Source organism: Cydia strobilella, chromosome 4 (genome assembly GCF_947568885.1).
Source record: "Cydia strobilella chromosome 4, ilCydStro3.1, whole genome shotgun sequence".
Classification (NCBI taxonomy): domain Eukaryota; kingdom Metazoa; phylum Arthropoda; class Insecta; order Lepidoptera; family Tortricidae; genus Cydia; species Cydia strobilella.
In genome coordinates this window covers 17,218,755-17,236,728 of record NC_086044.1, presented here as the reverse complement: position 1 = coordinate 17,236,728, position 17,974 = coordinate 17,218,755, and the positions used below count along the sequence as shown (strand labels likewise).

General features: G+C 35.7%; 2 protein-coding genes and 1 non-coding gene across 4 annotated transcripts in view; 2 read left to right on the top strand and 1 right to left on the bottom strand.

Annotated features, from left to right (window-relative positions):
• Positions 1-17,974, top strand: part of LOC134740748 (mitoguardin) — an 83,985-nt gene that overhangs the window by 10,051 nt on the left and 55,960 nt on the right. The gene's annotated exons all lie outside the window — the stretch shown is intronic.
• Trnap-agg (transfer RNA proline (anticodon AGG)) lies at positions 3,412-3,483 on the top strand. The gene has a single exon. It is a non-coding gene; the product is annotated as a tRNA-Pro (tRNA).
• The window catches only part of LOC134740742 (protein unzipped), a 43,403-nt gene continuing 34,429 nt past the window's right edge, over positions 9,001-17,974 (bottom strand). For both annotated transcript variants that reach the window (XM_063673338.1, XM_063673339.1), the window contains 2 exons: positions 12,232-12,445; positions 9,001-12,145 (listed from right to left, as the gene is read on the bottom strand). In XM_063673338.1, coding sequence (XP_063529408.1) covers positions 11,001-12,145; positions 12,232-12,436 — 1,350 coding nt within the window. In that variant the 5' untranslated portion in view covers positions 12,437-12,445 and the 3' untranslated portion in view covers positions 9,001-11,000. The remainder of the gene's footprint in view (positions 12,146-12,231; positions 12,446-17,974) is intronic.

Genomic DNA, 17,974 nt, shown 5'->3' with positions numbered 1-17,974 from the left:
AATGAGTTTTGTAGATTAGGTAACGCCATTTTTTTATTGTCATCTGATTATGGAAATTATATCTACTCGTCATGTGCCTTCTGTTTGTAAATACTAATTTCATGTACCTAGGTAGATTTAGAGCCCTAATAACATTTACCTACTCCATATGTCTAAATATGGAAACGTTGTAGCGAGTGTCGTCATACTGTAAACTGTAACAGTGACGCATCTCAAAGGGCCATAGACAATGGCGTCACCCGTTAGTTCCCCCGGGATTGCGCGTTCCCGGCACGTCCCGTCCCACTGACACAGCGCGCTGTGATGGCACGGAGACGTGATGCCTTTGCTAAACATTGCACATTTTACGCAATCTCTTGGGATAAACATATTGTAATTTTCATTCACATTTATTGAAGTGTAACGTGTAGTGTGTAAAGTGTGTCTTTAAAATTGGTCTTTGAGATCACTTCACTTGCAAAATTACTTGCAAAAACCATGTAACTAAAATTGAACTTTCCAAAAAAATTGCAAAGGTCACCGGTGACCGCAGAGTTGGCAGCTTCCTCGCTCAAAGAATTGGTCACTTGCAATACAGCGAGGAAAGGTTGCCTGGTTGCTATTGATTTTATAAAAGTATACACAAAGCTATTTTAACGTCTAAATGTGTCATTTTATTCAACCTGTTTAATTTTGCATATGTTTTAGTTGGCATTTTTTTAAACCACTAACATTTATTGAGTTATATTTATTGTTTAGTATGATTAATCAAAGATGGACAAAGATTTGCCACAATTATGAATAAGGAGTGAAAATTACCGATAAAAAAGCTTGAAACCCCCAAAACTTCTATGCATTTGACATTTTTAAAGGCCTCCATCTACACTAGCGTCCCTAGCGGCGTTAATTGCGATAGCCCTCATTGTGGCTGAATGCCGGATTGGTATGTGCCATAGACACATAGTATATACAAGTAGTTATAGACGCGCCACCGAGCGATCGGGGGTAAGATTTTAAAAACCCCACAACGTTACTTCTTTTATATAATGCATATGTAAGGTCATATTTGGAATACGCATCTACAGTTTGGAGTCCCAACTATTTAGTGCACATTAATTCATTAGAAAGTGTTCAAAAAAAGTTTCTTAATCGTATGAAGTATAAATTCAAATCTTTTAAGCCCGAGAATTTTGAGTCCTTGCAAGTGAGAAGAGAAAAGCGGGATGTAATTTTCTTGTACAAAATATTAAATGGTTTAATTGATTCGGAAGAACTTCTCAGCAAGGTGTCATTTAGATGTCCTACGTATCGTACACGGTCCACCGCTTTACTATCAGTTCCATTCACTCGCAAAAAATATGTAAACAACAAATTTTTAGCAAGAGCATGCAATATATTCAATAAGAAATATTCACACATTGATTTGTTCCAGCATAGGTGTAATAGATTTGTTTCTGTCATCAAACAAAATAAAAAAATATAATAGATGGCAAATTTCGTTAACTCGTGGCTAGTAATAAAATTGTAATCTTGTGTTGTATTGTTATGATTGTTATTGTAATTGTACCTATTTGATTTCAAATTCTAAATTGAAAATTGTGCTTGTTATTTTCCAAATTCTAAATTATGCTTGTTATTATTACTCAATGTTATTGTTAAATTCAACTTTAAATTCAAAATACCTAATAATTGTACTTTTTTTTTCGGAGCAAAGGAATTTTGTATTAACTATAAGTGGAAACTCTTTTGGCCTATGTTCTTACTATATCTTTTACCTTATTGTATTATTATGTGCTGTGTTTCCCAAAAAAAAAAAAATAAAAAAAAAAAAAAAAGAAAGAATATTCATATACAATTTGGGCAGCATAGGATTTTTTCCCCCAGAGCCCCAGATTGGACTCATGCGGAAACACAGACTCGGGCAGGGCGTTCCACTCCTTGTTTGTTCCTTGAATGTTAAAAATGTCACCGTATTTAAGAATTAATTTAGTTTTTTCTTCGCAAGTGTGATGAAAAACATTGTGTGTTACTCTGGGGGTAAGAATATTGCAATTTTCACTGACGCCCCTCGTTGCACATGTACTATTTTAGTTTAGTTATTACATGTAATTGAATATGAAATAAAATTATATTGGCACTAAAACTGTGACATGATCGCTAAATTCGCTAAGTTACAATAAGTGGGTATGCACTTTTGCAGCTGTGTGTACATCTCAGCGGAAAGAGAAGTAATGCATTTGCTTAAACACTACATAATTATATTTTACTCACCGTCTTGGGATCTAAACAATGCACGATGGGACTTTTTTATGTTGATTTGGGTGCCCAACGGTTGAAGAAATTTTTTTTTTTTATTTATTTATCTCAATGTACATCACAACAATTTTCTTACAATTATATTCCTCGCCAAACTGCGATTGCAGTTTGTTGGCGAGTAAGAACGTTGGCGTTGTTTAGATAGGTACATACCAAAAAAACGTGCCTCGTAAATCAAGAAAATTTGATTCTCGATCAGATGGCGCCACTACCTTTGGGCTACTCTTGAATAGATAGCGTTGACGGTTTCGTTTGTTATTAAACAATTTTAACGCATATCAGTGAAAGAACATGGGTCAAAATAATATAAAAATAATTAATATAAATGGCAGTGAATTTACTGTGGCTACAAAATTTACTATGACAGTACCACTCTATCCTATCATATCCTCTTACTCGACTCGGCGACTCTGTAAAAAACGCCATACGAATAAATAAATAAATGTTGAAGTTTTTATTTATTCATTGTGAAATACATACATAGTAGTTTAGTGTAGTATAATTAGTGGCACAACATTTAAGTATACGGCAATATACGGCTAAATAGCCATTCGCCATAATCTATGTAATTGCCCGCAATGCCTGCCACATAACAGGTACAAATAAGGCATAAAACGTGAAAGTTAGGGCAATCGAACCTTAACTACCGTTTATTTCTTACGTCCAGTGTCCAGTTGAGCAGACAGGATGTTATCATAGAAAATTACTGCGGTGTACTTTGCACTGTCATAATTTCGTCGTGAAATATTATACGAGCGGCAGTTCCGCTATTCGACAATAGATGGCGCTGCGGACGGTCGGTCGGTGTTAAGTGTGCGGTGTGATTTATTTTAATAATTAGAGAGAATCTGGAGAATATGAGTTCGTTGTTAAAATAGCAGCTTTTATAGCCCACATTCATACCAGGATTTAGTAATCCTACTTAAACTACAAATCTGACATGTTAATAATAGTTGAGCATTCGTTTATTACGCAGTAACATAGGACAAATTAATGATAATATAAGAAAAAATCGACAAGATTTTCTGTGTGATGATTTAAATTTTATTCAATGGTACATGCCTGTCATATGACTGGTTTTAATACTGTTAACAAATTTCAGCACGTTCTTCAACCGGCTCGTTGGTCTAGGGGTATGATTTTCGCTTAGGGTGCGAGAGGTCCCGGGTTCAAATCCCGGACGAGCCCAATAATCTTTTTGTTTTTTTTTACCTATTGTTATCTTTATCTATTTCTAAGAGACAGACTCGATATGTTTTTATTTTCTTTTTTCTGCTTTTTCTTACATTACAAAGTTTATTTTATTCCGCGTCGGTGGCAAACAAGCATGAGAATGTTAACATGCTTATTGTACTTAGATACAGTATAGGTACTATCCTATAGGTACCTTTGCCTATACACATACCTTATAATTACTATTAGTTTGTAATTTTACGTGTTTTTTTGTTTCTACAGTTTCTAGAACACTTCCTATTATGTAATTATTAGAACAGTGGTAACTCTATCATTTGATGACGACCATTATAGATAGGTACTTACCTATTTTATATAACCACTTTGTATTCTACTTTACATAAACTGTTGAAGGTCTTCACTCCAGTCGCAGTCTTTACGTTACGACGTATACAAAGTAGACGTTTTCTGTTTCGTTTCCTTGCAACCCCGGTCCCCGGCGGTTATAAATAACGAAGGCGCCTGCAGGCGGTGTATTCGTATTGCTTGCCAAGCCCTTGTAATTCTAAGGCGGCGTCCTAATTCGCTAATCAGTCATTATATCACCTAAAGACAATAATAATCAATAATCTTAACGACGACTGGTCATTAAGCTGCCTTCGCCCAACGTTTGCAAATCCCTTATGATTAGCTAATGATGAAACTTACTCCCGTGCGCGCGCGATTATTTCTAAGCTTCAAGTAGGTGCCCTAGTCCGAGGAGTTTAGTTTATACTAGTGCAACTATTTAATCTGGTTGTACAACAAGATTGCATCGTTTATGTTACGTGTCTAATCAATTAGGATTATGCCTAACACTCAGGCTATTAAACTGTGACCTCGGGATCTGAGATATTACGAAACCTAAGGATGCTTTTAATACTGGCCCGATTGAGCGATAGTCGCCTCGGGTAGCGCTGCGCTTGCTATTGCACTTACACCCCTGCTCGTTCGCTGAAACGCCTCAGAAAGCTGAATGCCTTGGGCTGAAAGAACACGTGCTATTTACCGAGCAACCTGTGTTTCAGCCCAGAAGGGTTTTGTAAGCGTTTAATGCACGGGAAAGTTATTTGATCTTTAAGTTTAAGTTTAGTTTAAGTTATCTGACCAACTACTTAGTGCAGTTGTACAGCGGTGCCGCGGTGCGCGTATGAATTTACCTTAAGTATGTATTTTGACTTACTTCTACCCACTATACTGTGACTTAAGCTTTTGATATTTTGATATTGTACTTATATGTCTAGTGTTATAAAATTAAAAATTGTAATTGTAAATAGAAATAAACTATTGCTCACGGGCGTAAACCAAATTAACATTGAATATAATTAATTAGTGCATGTATCTCATTAAGTGAAATGTAAATTTCTTTTGAGATCAATAAAAATCTTTAACCACATTTCCTTTCTTGCAAGGACCTGTCCTTTTTATGAAGTTACTTTGTATGATAAGATAAGAACTTTTTTGTCAAAATTTTAATTTTTGATACAAGCTTTAATCACTGACCGTAAATCCTTTTCTTTCAACAGGCAACATTACTCACCGTGAGAATTCTAACAAACCCAAACACAATTAGCTTGAGTTGTAATATCACGGAGTTCCTACCACCTCCTGTGGTCACCATGATGATGGACATCAATGATCAGCTCGATGGTACCATAATATTGCACCATCTAGCTCAGCTGCTAAAAATACGCCTTAATCGTTTCCTTTGTAACTTCAAGATATCATATGCTATTGTGTCGATCTACTAGCTGTTACCTCGTGTAACGTAAGGATTCAATTCAATTTCCTTGATCTTACTTTATGTTTTATTTATATATAAGTACCTATAAAGGGCGAAGGGAATTTCCGTCCATAAGGGGACCAAACTCTTCTTCTAAGGACCCGTAGCCAAACTTACTATGTCAAAATACCAAATATGAGAAACTTATAATTTCGTGTTTTGCTATTTACTTACCTACCTACTTAAAATGGCTTTGAGGGATCCAACTCCGACCATGTTGGACTAGAGTCTAGACATAACAATGTCATTATTTAGCCATTTTTGGCTTTTTTATTTTAGTAAATTTTGCCTTTCTATGAAATTTCACTTTTAGTTTTGACTAACTTGTTGAAAAAAAAACCCCTACCAAGAACTTTATTATATTTTGGTACTTATACCTGTACCACCAGCAATGTGCTGCTGAACCAATAAAGCTAATGAAGTTAACTAATAATAATAATAACCAATTTTATTACCTTTAATGCGTTTATTCGTCTGTTTTGCTGTTGTAAGTAGGTACTCTTTCCGCAAGTAACTTTAATTTTATGTTTCTCTTACGTAACTGTACCCGGCTTATTTTTAACAAAGTGCTTTTCCGCCGTCCAAAGGAAATGTTTAGGATTCTTGTATCACAAGGTTTTCCGGCCTCGTGGAATTCACTCTGAGCCGGGGTCGTTCTTGCCATCTGTCGCGCCATAAATTTCATTCATTTTTAGGGTTCTGTACCTCAAAAGGAAAAAACGGAACCCTTATAGGATCACTCGTGCGTCTGTCTGTCTGTCTGTCCGTCTGTCACAGCCTAATTTCTCCGAAACTACTAGACTAATTAAGTTGAAATTTGGTATACATATGTAAGTTTGTGACCCAAAGACGGATATGTAACGTAAACAAATGAATTTTAAACTCGGGGGCCACTTTTGGGGAGTAAATGAGAAAATTAAAAAATAATGTTTTTCAAACGATATCAAATGAAAGAGCTCGTTGTGAGAATCTCAAATATATATTTTTTTAAATATTTATTTAAATTGCACACTACATTAAAAATAAAATACAGAATTTGAGGAAATCTTAAAAAATTATATAGTTACATGTAAAAAATGTTTTTTTTTTTTATAATTTTAGGATAAACAGTTTAGAAGTTATTCAAGAAAATAGGCAAAAAATGACCATTTCCTTAATCCCTTAATCTCCGAAACTACTGGCTCTAAAATTTTGAAAAAATACACAAAATAGATCTTTACCTTATAGATCACAGGAAAACCTACTAGAAATGTGCAGTCAAGCGTGAGTCGGACTTAATCACTTAGTTTTTGATCCGACCCCTACGGGGTTTTTAAAGACATTTCACTCACGTTTCACATAAAAAATACATTGTTTAAATTGTGTAATGTACGGAACCCTTGGAACGCGAGTCCGGCTCGCACTTGGCCGGTTTTTATTTGAAGGGAACTCATAATAACTTCGAGAACAATAAAGTCCAAATTAAATCCAAAGCAAAGTTAGAAGTTTACAAAAATTGGGCATTACTTAGAACTGTTTTAATAAATGAATTATAAATGGTTTCTAAACTACCTTTTTGGGTTTCTTTCCTTCCCCTTGTTAGGGCCGTTAAACTGGAATGGCAGAGCAATGGTCGTTTTACGGCGCAATGGGCGAATTTCGGCGAGGCTATGAAAATGCCAGTCCCATGAACTTTATACAGTTTTCATACGCGGCATTGCTTCTCATAACCGGACGAAATGAAAAATTCCGCTAGATACGTAAAATTGTATATACTTACCTATGTCGTGTATCTGCCTTAGGTACATATTAGTCTTATTACCTACTTAGACGAACTACTTACAATATCATGCTTTGAATATTTTATGTCATACCTACACCAGGTGTGACCTGTAAGAGGAGCAATAAATTAAACTTAGGCTGTACTCCTCAAACTGACCAAAATTTTATGTTGTCTTCGGTTACCGCGATAGTTACTCATGAAATAAAACTATGAAAATGGATTATATCGCGTATAGTAAATTTACTGTTATCTATCGACACACGATTAAAACTAAAAATGAAAATGTATAAAAGTATCAAATATACTTATATATGGATAAACGATTTTATGTTTACTTTTTATTTTTTAGGGTTCCGTACCCAAAGGGTAAAAACGGGACCCTATTACTAAGACTCCGCTGTCCGTCTGTCCGCCTGTCTGTCTGTCACCAGGCTGTATCTCATGAACCGTGATAGCTAAACAGTTGAAATTTTCACAGATGATGTATTTCTGTTGCCGCTATAACAACAAATACTAAAAAAGTACGGAACCCTCGGTGCGCGAGTCCGACTCGCACTTGGCCGGTTTTTTTTAGAACGCTATATGACTTTGACCCATGTTCTTTCACTGATATACATATGTTAAAATGGTTAAATATCAAACGGTGTCGTCAACGCCATCTAGCCGAGTATAGGCCAAAGCTGTGGCGCCATCTATTCGATCATGACTTTTTCTTGGTTTTCGAGTCACGTTTTTTTCCTTAGACTTTATTTATCTTATACGGAGTTACATAATATATCTTTTCTTATGGTAATCAGATGGGATTTGATCTGACCGTTATAAAAATATTCAAGTATTTTAACTTGATCAATTGAAATATGATATTATTGATTAATTGATTATTACTGCTGCTAGTTTATGAAGATATTACTAAACTCCCCTAATCTATTTATAATAAACTAATGTATGGTTTGAATATTTTGAACGTTACAAAAGTTGTGTTGCATGGGTTATTTTGAGGTCGCCCATGGAATTGAATAACATTAGCCTATTTCCAACGCTAACAAGGACCGGGGTGTTGAACGACACGACCACGACGACCGTCGTACAAGAAATAATGAGACGGTTGCGACACTTGCGACGCGACGGACATGTAGGTATTGTAGGTGCTGTAAGGCGTTATGTACCTACTTGCTAATATTACACTCAAGTCCCAAGAGCAATGAAAAGGGATTATTTTGTATGGAAATGTTTTTATTACAGTTGAGTGCATTCTCAGTTACGCGGCCTGTTTTAAAGATTATTTTAACTAATAAGGGGATGGCTCTCAAATATGCAAATCATCGTTGAAACATCAATCAAGGGGATTTATAGAAAGATGGACCTACTCTAGTTCTTCTCTTTTCGGTCTGATTAAGTATTTTGGTTTGAACGCCTTCTGAGCCAACAAATAGCTAACAAACACAAATACTAACCAACAATATGGGAATTTATAATTTTAAACAATAGCTAATATGATCTCAAATTTAAAATGCATCAACTACGGTAATTCACCTTCATGATTGAGTTCAAATTTTCGAATCTATATCTCAATTGATATGTCAGGTCCATGAACATCCGGACACCTCTCTACAAAATATAACCCACTTCCTGCTCGTCGTAGTCAGCATTAAACTTTGTTTTATAGGAGCAATTCGTAAACTTCCCATACGCCCCATCGGTCGCGTCCACGGTGCTTCGGCTATAAATTGCGTGTAAGCCCTCCCCTCCCTCAACGAAGGGACGGGACGCCGTACTTTTGAAGAACGGTACTTATACCTTATACATGCATACGTATACTCTCTACTTTCCACCCCGCATCACCTAATTTTTAGTGTTTGAATTATTATATTACGTTTTATCACCACTTCTTCATTTAATTCAAATAGGAACTAAGAACTGTATTTGTAAAAGGAAGGAAACAATTCAATGTTTTATTAATTACACTTTAATAAGTTTAAACAAATAAAACTTACATGGAATTAACATCACAATTATGCTTCGCAAAACAGTGTTGGTGTGTCAAAGAGGCTCAATGATCGATATCTACTAATACGGATTCATACACAAATAACGCTAATCAGAAAAATCTCTATATATCTACAAAACAATTATAAGCAATTTTGAAATATTAGACGTTGAACATTCAAAGGCCGTTGTGAACACCCATCTATCTATTTTTTTCTGTAGCCAACTACTTTAAATCATGGAAACATTCATTATTTATAACAATGATGGATACTTGATAAAGGTATCCCGACAAAAGCATTCCAAGGGAACAGGTATCTTACAATTTATAACAACAATTTCTTGCATTTTTATAGTTACAATGGGAGCGAGGCTTGCATTCTAGTGCTCCAAGTAAGAGATTCAAATAGGTACACTAAAAACCTTACACAATAATGCTACACTAGGTGGGACATTTATCTACCTACGTATAGTATCGATAAAACTGTTTCGCTACGTTGAGAAAACTAACGGAAAAAGACTTAACTAATAATCTTTAACAAAAATACTGAGAAACACTTGATTAGTTAGTAGTTTTAACATTCGAAAGTTATGACGTGACCCTAGGAGAAGTTATCTTAAATTCGAACTTACAATAGATATTATATACCCATACAAAAATATCATTCACTTACTATACACTCACCCAAAACACTGCGTTTAAACTGTAAGACAGAAAAGGTCAAGATTTTGTAGGGGACGATGTTAGGTAACCGGAGGGATCGTTCTTACTATTCATTTAATTAGAGTTTTGATAGTTGTAAATATTACACAGCTTTGGCAATATATCCAAGTAATAATTATAGGCGATAGGTATTTTTTTTGTTAATAATTGATGTAGCTTGCGTTACACGAAACTATAATATTAAGTAATACATCACTGTGAAAACAAATAAATTAAATATCATTTAACACTAAAAGTTTAAAAATAGTAATATCTCTTAATTCTGGATTTTAAACTCTTTTAACTTATATAACTAAAAAAAAACAATTAAAGAATATGGAACTTACAACACGACGAGGTACCGTAAAACATATGATTCTTTGAAACTGTTATAGACAGTCATTGCAATTGAACTTGGATGGTGATATCAAAATAAAATAAGAACACACTAGGGCTGGAATCAATAGTTACAGATAAAGCTGCCATTTAACTACGTTCTTGTAATTATCAGCCAGTTCGCTACGTGCATCTATAAAAATATTGCAATTATTTACAATTTCAATATTTGCATTAATCGACTAAAATAGAAAAATACAGATTTATATTTATTATCTTTGCATAGATTTGACCTATTGCCCACAGGCTCTACTTAAATGATTGGCATAGTTCTGACCATGAGATACTACAACTTCAATCACAATTTTTGGTTTAATTACCATTAATGTTACACGTATATAACTTAAAACGTTTTATTTTTATTTGATTGTATCAGAATGATAACAGGCAAAATGGTAAGCAACCACTACGTTTTATTATTATAATTTCTCTTTTCATTTTGTCATATTTTTCCAAAATTAGATTTATTAAGCTTTTATTGTGTGTCCCTTGAATAGATACAACGTTCAGTGGTAACATCAGCAATAATTATACTGCATCATTATTAATTTATCCTACCTACATTGCTGGGTATCTCCAATTCTTCCACTGCTTTTGAAAATCTTCCTACATTGTCGCTCGGCGACGTTGTTTAATATTCAATAACTATATACAATTTATATTTACAGTTATGTGATTTATTTTGGCGTCATATTTTACATGGAATGAATCACATAACAGGAATGTCGAGAAACGTCCACTATATCATACCGCAAAATATTCGTTACGCTTTTAAAACAATAGCATCAAGCTTAATCGGGAAACGCGAAAATATGTAGTTAAATCCGCTTGACTATTTACAGGAATTCTACAATCTTGGCTGCTTAAAGAAACGTCACGAATAGTGGCGTCATAACGAGTAGGCTCAACGCAAATACACTTCTGTCGGCGTCATTCGGTTTGCTGCCTAGTGGACCCACGGAAGCGGATTTGATGTCTTCCTTGGCCGGGGGTGCTTTTCCCATATTTTCACTACTGTCACCTAACATGTGGCTATCCATTTCTCCTGAATGATCAGGCTTCCTTATGTCACTAGCGATACTATTATCGTTATCTTCCTCTTCTGAAGCTGGTGGGGCAGGATTGGGTGAAGGCGTGGTGGTAGTAGTCGTGGTCGTTGTCGTTGTGGTTGTAGTGGTGGTGGGTACCAAACTATAATTGCCGGTAAAATAGACTTCACCGTAAATTGCTTCAACGTCGACAGTATTTTCAATGCGTTCCCCTTGCAGCAGCCTTGATCGACTAATACCGTCTTTATAATAAGTTGTTAAAGTAGCGGAGTATTGCACATCCCGGTCTGTATAGTTTCCTCTGAATGTTACATTACAAGATGTTCCAGGTTCCAAATGTTTCTCAATTTTATAAAATCCATTTCTTTCTTCTTTTAATGGACTAGCCCATCGAATTTTAACAGGGCCGTCAGGCATTTCTATAGTTGTGTTCAATCCAGCCGAAAGGCCATGTCCGTGGCCCCAAGAAACGGTGTAGTTATACTTGTATGCGACTTCCTCGGTTGCCGTGGCAGGAAAATCGTTTTCATTGGAAAGAACCAATTCCCGGAATATAAGGGGATCATTCTGTCTGGATGCTTTTTCCTCCAGCACAACGTTTTCCAGTTTGTAACTTACAGGTTCAATTTCAATAAGAACTTCGCCTTCATCTTTAGTTTGCTCATCGAAAGTTATCAGACGGCCCGTGTCCTGGCCATAAGAGATTCTGGCAACATTATCGGCCCTGCCAATGAGATCAGAACTGTCAGATGGATTAACAACTATAGCACCATCTGGTCTTGGGTTGAACCTATTCCATTGATTCCATACAATGAAGGACGAGTTTTCAATGTTTTCGAGAACTTCGAAAGTATCGTAGGCTTTGGTTTCAGACACTGCGCACTTAGTATATTGAGGCCCTAAATGTCCTAACAACATATCGCCATCATGACTTGCTCTGCATATATAAACAGGTGACCCTGAAACAAATAATACATTTTATATTTTTAAATTAAATAATATTTAACCTTAAAAAGAAAAAGAAAAAAAATTAAACATATATTACCATCGTCTGTTTTTGCTCCGACAACGTAGTTCTCCATATTCTCCTTCTTTAGATTCGCCCACTTGAGTGTGCTCGAGGTGGTCACAGTATTAAACTGAGTCTTGTATATCCCGGCCATGCCGTCGTCGGCCAGGGTGGGTACCGCCAACATGGCCATCAGCACCACTAACCAGGACCCCATGCAGAATCTATTCTTATTCTTCATTGTGAAACTCTGTAACAAAAATAATGGTGATCTTTATTTAGTCCACGCTTATAGTGGCCTACATTTCTCGATTATCGAAAATATGTTATATAACGATATTGGAAAATCTAAAAATCAGCATATCGTCACTACCATGAAAAAATCTCGGTCTCGCACTGCTACTCAAAGGTTAAAACGCAGTAACTCTGTATGCATCCCATACATAGTTACCAAATTTTTCTTTTGATTGACAGAACAAGATAAAGAGTTTTTTTTTAAAGTAGTTACGATATCGAAGACCGAAGCATTAGATATTTTATGTAGTTAGGTACGTTATTTCACGTTCGCAAATCGACACAGAGTGCTTCACTTTATGCCGATCGCACCTAAACTCAATTTAATTGACGCAGTTACCGAACCGTGAGCAAAGATCGTAGAAGCTATCCTACCCTTATATATACACAAAATATACATTTTATTCAAAGCAATTGAACATTGTCAGTGTAAAGAGTTAAATACTGTTTTGTTAAAGCAATTTATATTTAATTACGTTGGTAGGTTGGGATTGAAAACGCTTTTCTTAATGAATTTATATTATTTACGAAACATTGAACTTGATTGTGCTTAGCATTAAAGGTCTTAGTGTTTCTCATTGCCAATGTCAAGGAATTGGCAACCACCCACAATAATAATGTGGGTGGCGTACAGTGGGCAGCCAGGCGCGGACTGAGAGGCGCCTAAACCAATCAATAGTACCTACGCTGCAGGTTTGAAAATTGTCTGTTTCTGTTTACCTTTCTTTTTCGTTACTATTTCACAGTGCCGCCCGTTTGCCTTTCTATTCTTGTTTTATATATCTACTTCGGATTATGACTATTTTTGTACATTAACTCGTTTTGAGTTAATGTTTGGTTAACTAATACTTTTTCTTTATTTACAGGTAAGTCGACGTAATTACTGTAAGGCATAGTAAGTTAAAGTTTTGTTCAGTAAGTATTTTAATAGGTAACAGATTTTTTTAATCAGTCGCCTGTCCAAACGATTATTCATCATCAGTGTTGCAACAAGTTCAATTTAATATGTTCAATTGGGATTTGACACGGCCTATTAGGTCCGACACAAATCCGGACGCACCGTTCTTCATTTGATCAAATTTGATATATGGGTTTACAGATAAAGACTATCAGTGCGTCACCAGCACGCCGCCATTGCACATTGGACTCGCATATTGGAACTTATATTTCATTGATCCAAGATAATTTTAATTTCTTACATACATTATTTAAAAAAACTTGTGTATTAATTTGTGAACAAAGCTTTAATACCTATACATTTCTTGGCAGTGTGCAGTATGCTTATAGGCTTACCTACTCATGTGCTGCATTTACAAAAACAATATAATTCTACTATCAAACAAACGTCAATTGTATTAATATGAATGCTGAATTCACAGTGAAAATATTAGATATCATTACTGGGTCGCGTGTAAGGTCAAAAGTTATCGTGGCAAAGAAATATGCTTTCCTTATCTAAATACCTTCCTAGTCATATTTGACTGTTTTAAGAGTATTTTTGAACAATATCACGGCAAAGAAATATGCTAACGGCATCTAAGACACATTTATAAATAGTTACACACAAACATTATGATCTTGTTTGCGCATTTTGCGCATGCATGCGCATTAATAGAGCATTTTAGGTTTAATTTATAAATAGTTATACACAAACATTATGATCTTGTTCAGGTATTAATAGAGCATTTTAGGTTTATATAACGTCAAACGTTTATCTTCATGTATACTTTCCTTTAAAACTCATATTTGGTCGTTTTAAAGCATTTTTGAGCAACAACGGAATAAAAGGCTGTATTTTTGACCGCATTCCGACGCGTCGAGAACAAATCCCATTGTATGGGAGCACGCTCCGTATCCGAGCCGGTATTCTGTGTTCGCCAATACGACACCTAACACAATCGATTACCTTATTACGTTGCGGGCGTTTGGTGGGAAACTGGATTCAGCGTTTCATTCAAAAGGGATTCTTTTGGGCACACTAACAATTTTAACGCGCATATTACTTTGTATTCTTATACGCCTAGCCTAACCCATTTTTCTTATACGAGATACGAGTCGTTGCAGATATTAAAGTAGTTTATTTTCACTTGATAAGATCTTGGCAAGAGAAGGTAACTTTGGTATGCTCTTGTTCGCTTAACTTCGCTTATTGGTCTAGTCATTTTACCAATTGTCTGGTCCTTTTGTAAAATTGTTTGAACACTGATTGTATTTTAGATCATTTTATTTATGTATTTAGGTATATAGAAATGAAAAAAAGTAATTCCTATTTTAGAACTCAACAAAGACACCCCATATTTCATTTGTCATATTGTTGAGTGTTCCATTCGGCTAGACGCTCCTTCTTACCCCTTCTATTATGATCAAAATTAAACCGGAATTTCCCCCGAGAAATTAGCAGCGATAACACTTACAGACCAAGTTGTTAACTTCTACAATAGCGGCAAAGTACATCGCGCGCTCAAACGCCCTATATGTCCCGACACAATTCGTGACTCCTCTGAACTCCTCTCGTCTAGGCATACTCCTATTGCTTCCCTAACCAAGAAAAGCCAAATGATAAAACGAAACAATGTAACAGTGAACTTTGTTATCATCAACTATTCATAATCTTACGACGCACTTTATAGTGGTTGGCTCGATCTTTCGGTTCAGCTGCGCTCGGTGAGCGATGGCAACACCCTAGCTCTCGATCCACGAGGGGAGACAACACTTGAGATAAAACAAGGAAATGTGTTGTCTGCGTTTCCCTGCTTGTCTTCTCCCAATTGAACAATATTCGCGCCACAAGTACCTAAGTACTACCTCAGATAAAACAGTGGTAAAATGTGGTATTTTCTATAAAAAGGGACCTTATTGTCGATGGCGCTTACGCTATTATTAACGATACTCTGATATAAATACAATGCCGCGCGACGCTGTGCGGCGTAAGCGCCATCGGCAATAAAATAAGGTCCCTTTTCATAGAAAACGCCCCAAATGTATTTTGGACCTAAAAGGGTTGCTTCCTTTTAAATCCTGGTAATCAATCGAATCGTAATAAAGTAGGTTGTAACCTTTTACAAAAACATGTTAAATTGATGATAACAGGTATTCTTACGTGAAGTGCTCATAAAATATCCAGTAACAATAGTAACAATACGATTATTTCATGTTGCGGTGAGCAAATTGAGCAATAAACATTTATGATGGTCTAACTACCTTGCCCAGTATGTCCAGGGTTACATTGTACTGACAGCTAAAAATAACTGCATTACGAGTACACACATAAAGCACTAATTGCCCTTGGTTACAATTAGTGACATTGGAAAGATCTCTATTTAATCAAATGTTTTCTCCATCATATGCTTTTCTTAAATAACATAAAAGATATATAATTTACGAGTAAGAAAAGCATGTTTTTAATAATCAACATGTATCAAACTTTTTGCTCTAGTCTTAGTGCTTTGTCTTTTTAGGGTTCCGTACCTCAAAAGGAAAAAACGGAACACTTGTTCCTGATCACTCGTGCGTCTGTCCGTCTGTCACAGCCTCTTTGCTCCGAAAGTACTGGACCAATTAAGTTGAAATTTGGCACAGATATGTAAGTCTGTGACTGTAACCCAAAGACGGACATGTAACGTCTACAAATAAATTTGAAACATAGTTTTGGAAATTAAATGAGAAAATTAAAAAACAAAGATTTGCAATGCAAACTATATCGTGTGATTCGTGTCATGTATCAAATGAAAGGGTTTTTTGTGAGAATCTCATTTTTTTATGATTTTAAAATCTCCAAAACTACTGGGTCTAAAATTTTGAAAAAAAAAATACCCAAAATAGTAGGAAAACCTATTAGAAATATACAGTCAAGCGTGAGTCGTACTTAATAACAAAAATGCTATTAGGCTGTTTTAGGGACACAGCCGCAATGGATTACGTGAAACGTGGTGTTGTTATTGTGTGATGTACGGAACCCTTAAAACGCGAGTCCGATTCGCACTTGCCTATACCTACTGCTATCGTCATTATACAATATCATATTGCCCTGTCTTTCGTTCATCTACAGACAACGGCGGTCCACCTCAATGATGAACCGCAGATAAATTTCAATTTCCGAGTTCCGAAGGGGCCGTCGCAATTCTCATTTATAATTTCCCCCCGTTTGTAATCATAACCAATTTGTCGCAGTGTGATAATTGAACTTATGACGAAGTGAAGAGGTATCCTATTCAGGTTTATAACAACATATACAGGTTGGCCCAAAAATACGTTGACAAAGTTTTTTCAAGTTCAAATTCAAAATGTTTTATTTGCAAATATAGGTAGTACATACAAAAAAAAAATATATATATAGGTAGTTTTCTAATTATTTTATCAAGTTTTTGAAAGCATACAAGCTACGTAAAGCACAACTCAAGATAAAAAAGTTCGCTTGGAGAGATGTCGGTTGATTAAGCAACGTGCCGCTACTGAAAAGTGTGAAAATGTAGTTTTTACTGATGAATAACTTTTTTGTGTTGAACAGGCCCATAATCACCAAAATGACAGAATTTACTCTTCTAGTCTCCTTGGAGAAGCCGCAGTCATTCCTCATCGCCAAAAGCCGTATTCAGTTATGGAGAACTATTATATTATTATAATCTGTGGTTATGGTTTGGGGTGGTATTTGCAGTAGTGTGCAGCAGTGGTGCAAAGATAATTTTCCCGGATTCATTAGTTCAAAAGAGCGGCCACCCTACTCGCCTGATCGAAATCCAATGGATTATAGTTTGTGGTCAGTCTTAGAGACAAGGACCTGTGCTACTTGCGCCGTACAGCTGACAAAGAGGAATACCACCAGAGTGCAGCACGAGCATTTTTAGTAAACCATAGAGTAACTTATACATACTGTACACCTTTAACAGGTTTTTGACAAGTTTTTAGAGATAATAAAATATGACATTGATGCATCAAGGCGGTTTGTTTACAGAGGACCTACCGGGAAACGCGAATCCGAAATTTCGCTATCTGCCTCTTTATCGCTCGAATATGCAAGAGTGACAAGAGATGTTAGATAACGATATTTCGATTTTCTTGTTTCGCAATAGACCCTCAGATTGTGGTATTAGTGCCCCCTACGCAGAGTTTCACGTAATATTCCCTATTAACGAAACGCTAATGCCTGTCTGTCGCACTAATATTTAAGAGTGATAGAGATACATTACCGTTTCTTTCGCTACGACGCAAACGATTGGCATCATGCATGGCTACACCCTCTGTTATTACTTTGAATTTCAAACTAGGAAAAATTTTTTTTTTTTTTTTTAAAGGAAAAATAATGAAATAATTGACGAGCAATACTTATAACGGGTGGGGCCTGTAACACGAGCAAATAATTAAAATATAGATTGTCTCCTCAAACGGTGACACTTTTGTTCAATAACTTAAAAATTGAGAAATCTTTAGACTTCATTATTTTTATATAAATTAAATATAATGTATAATGTACGCCATCATCATTGTA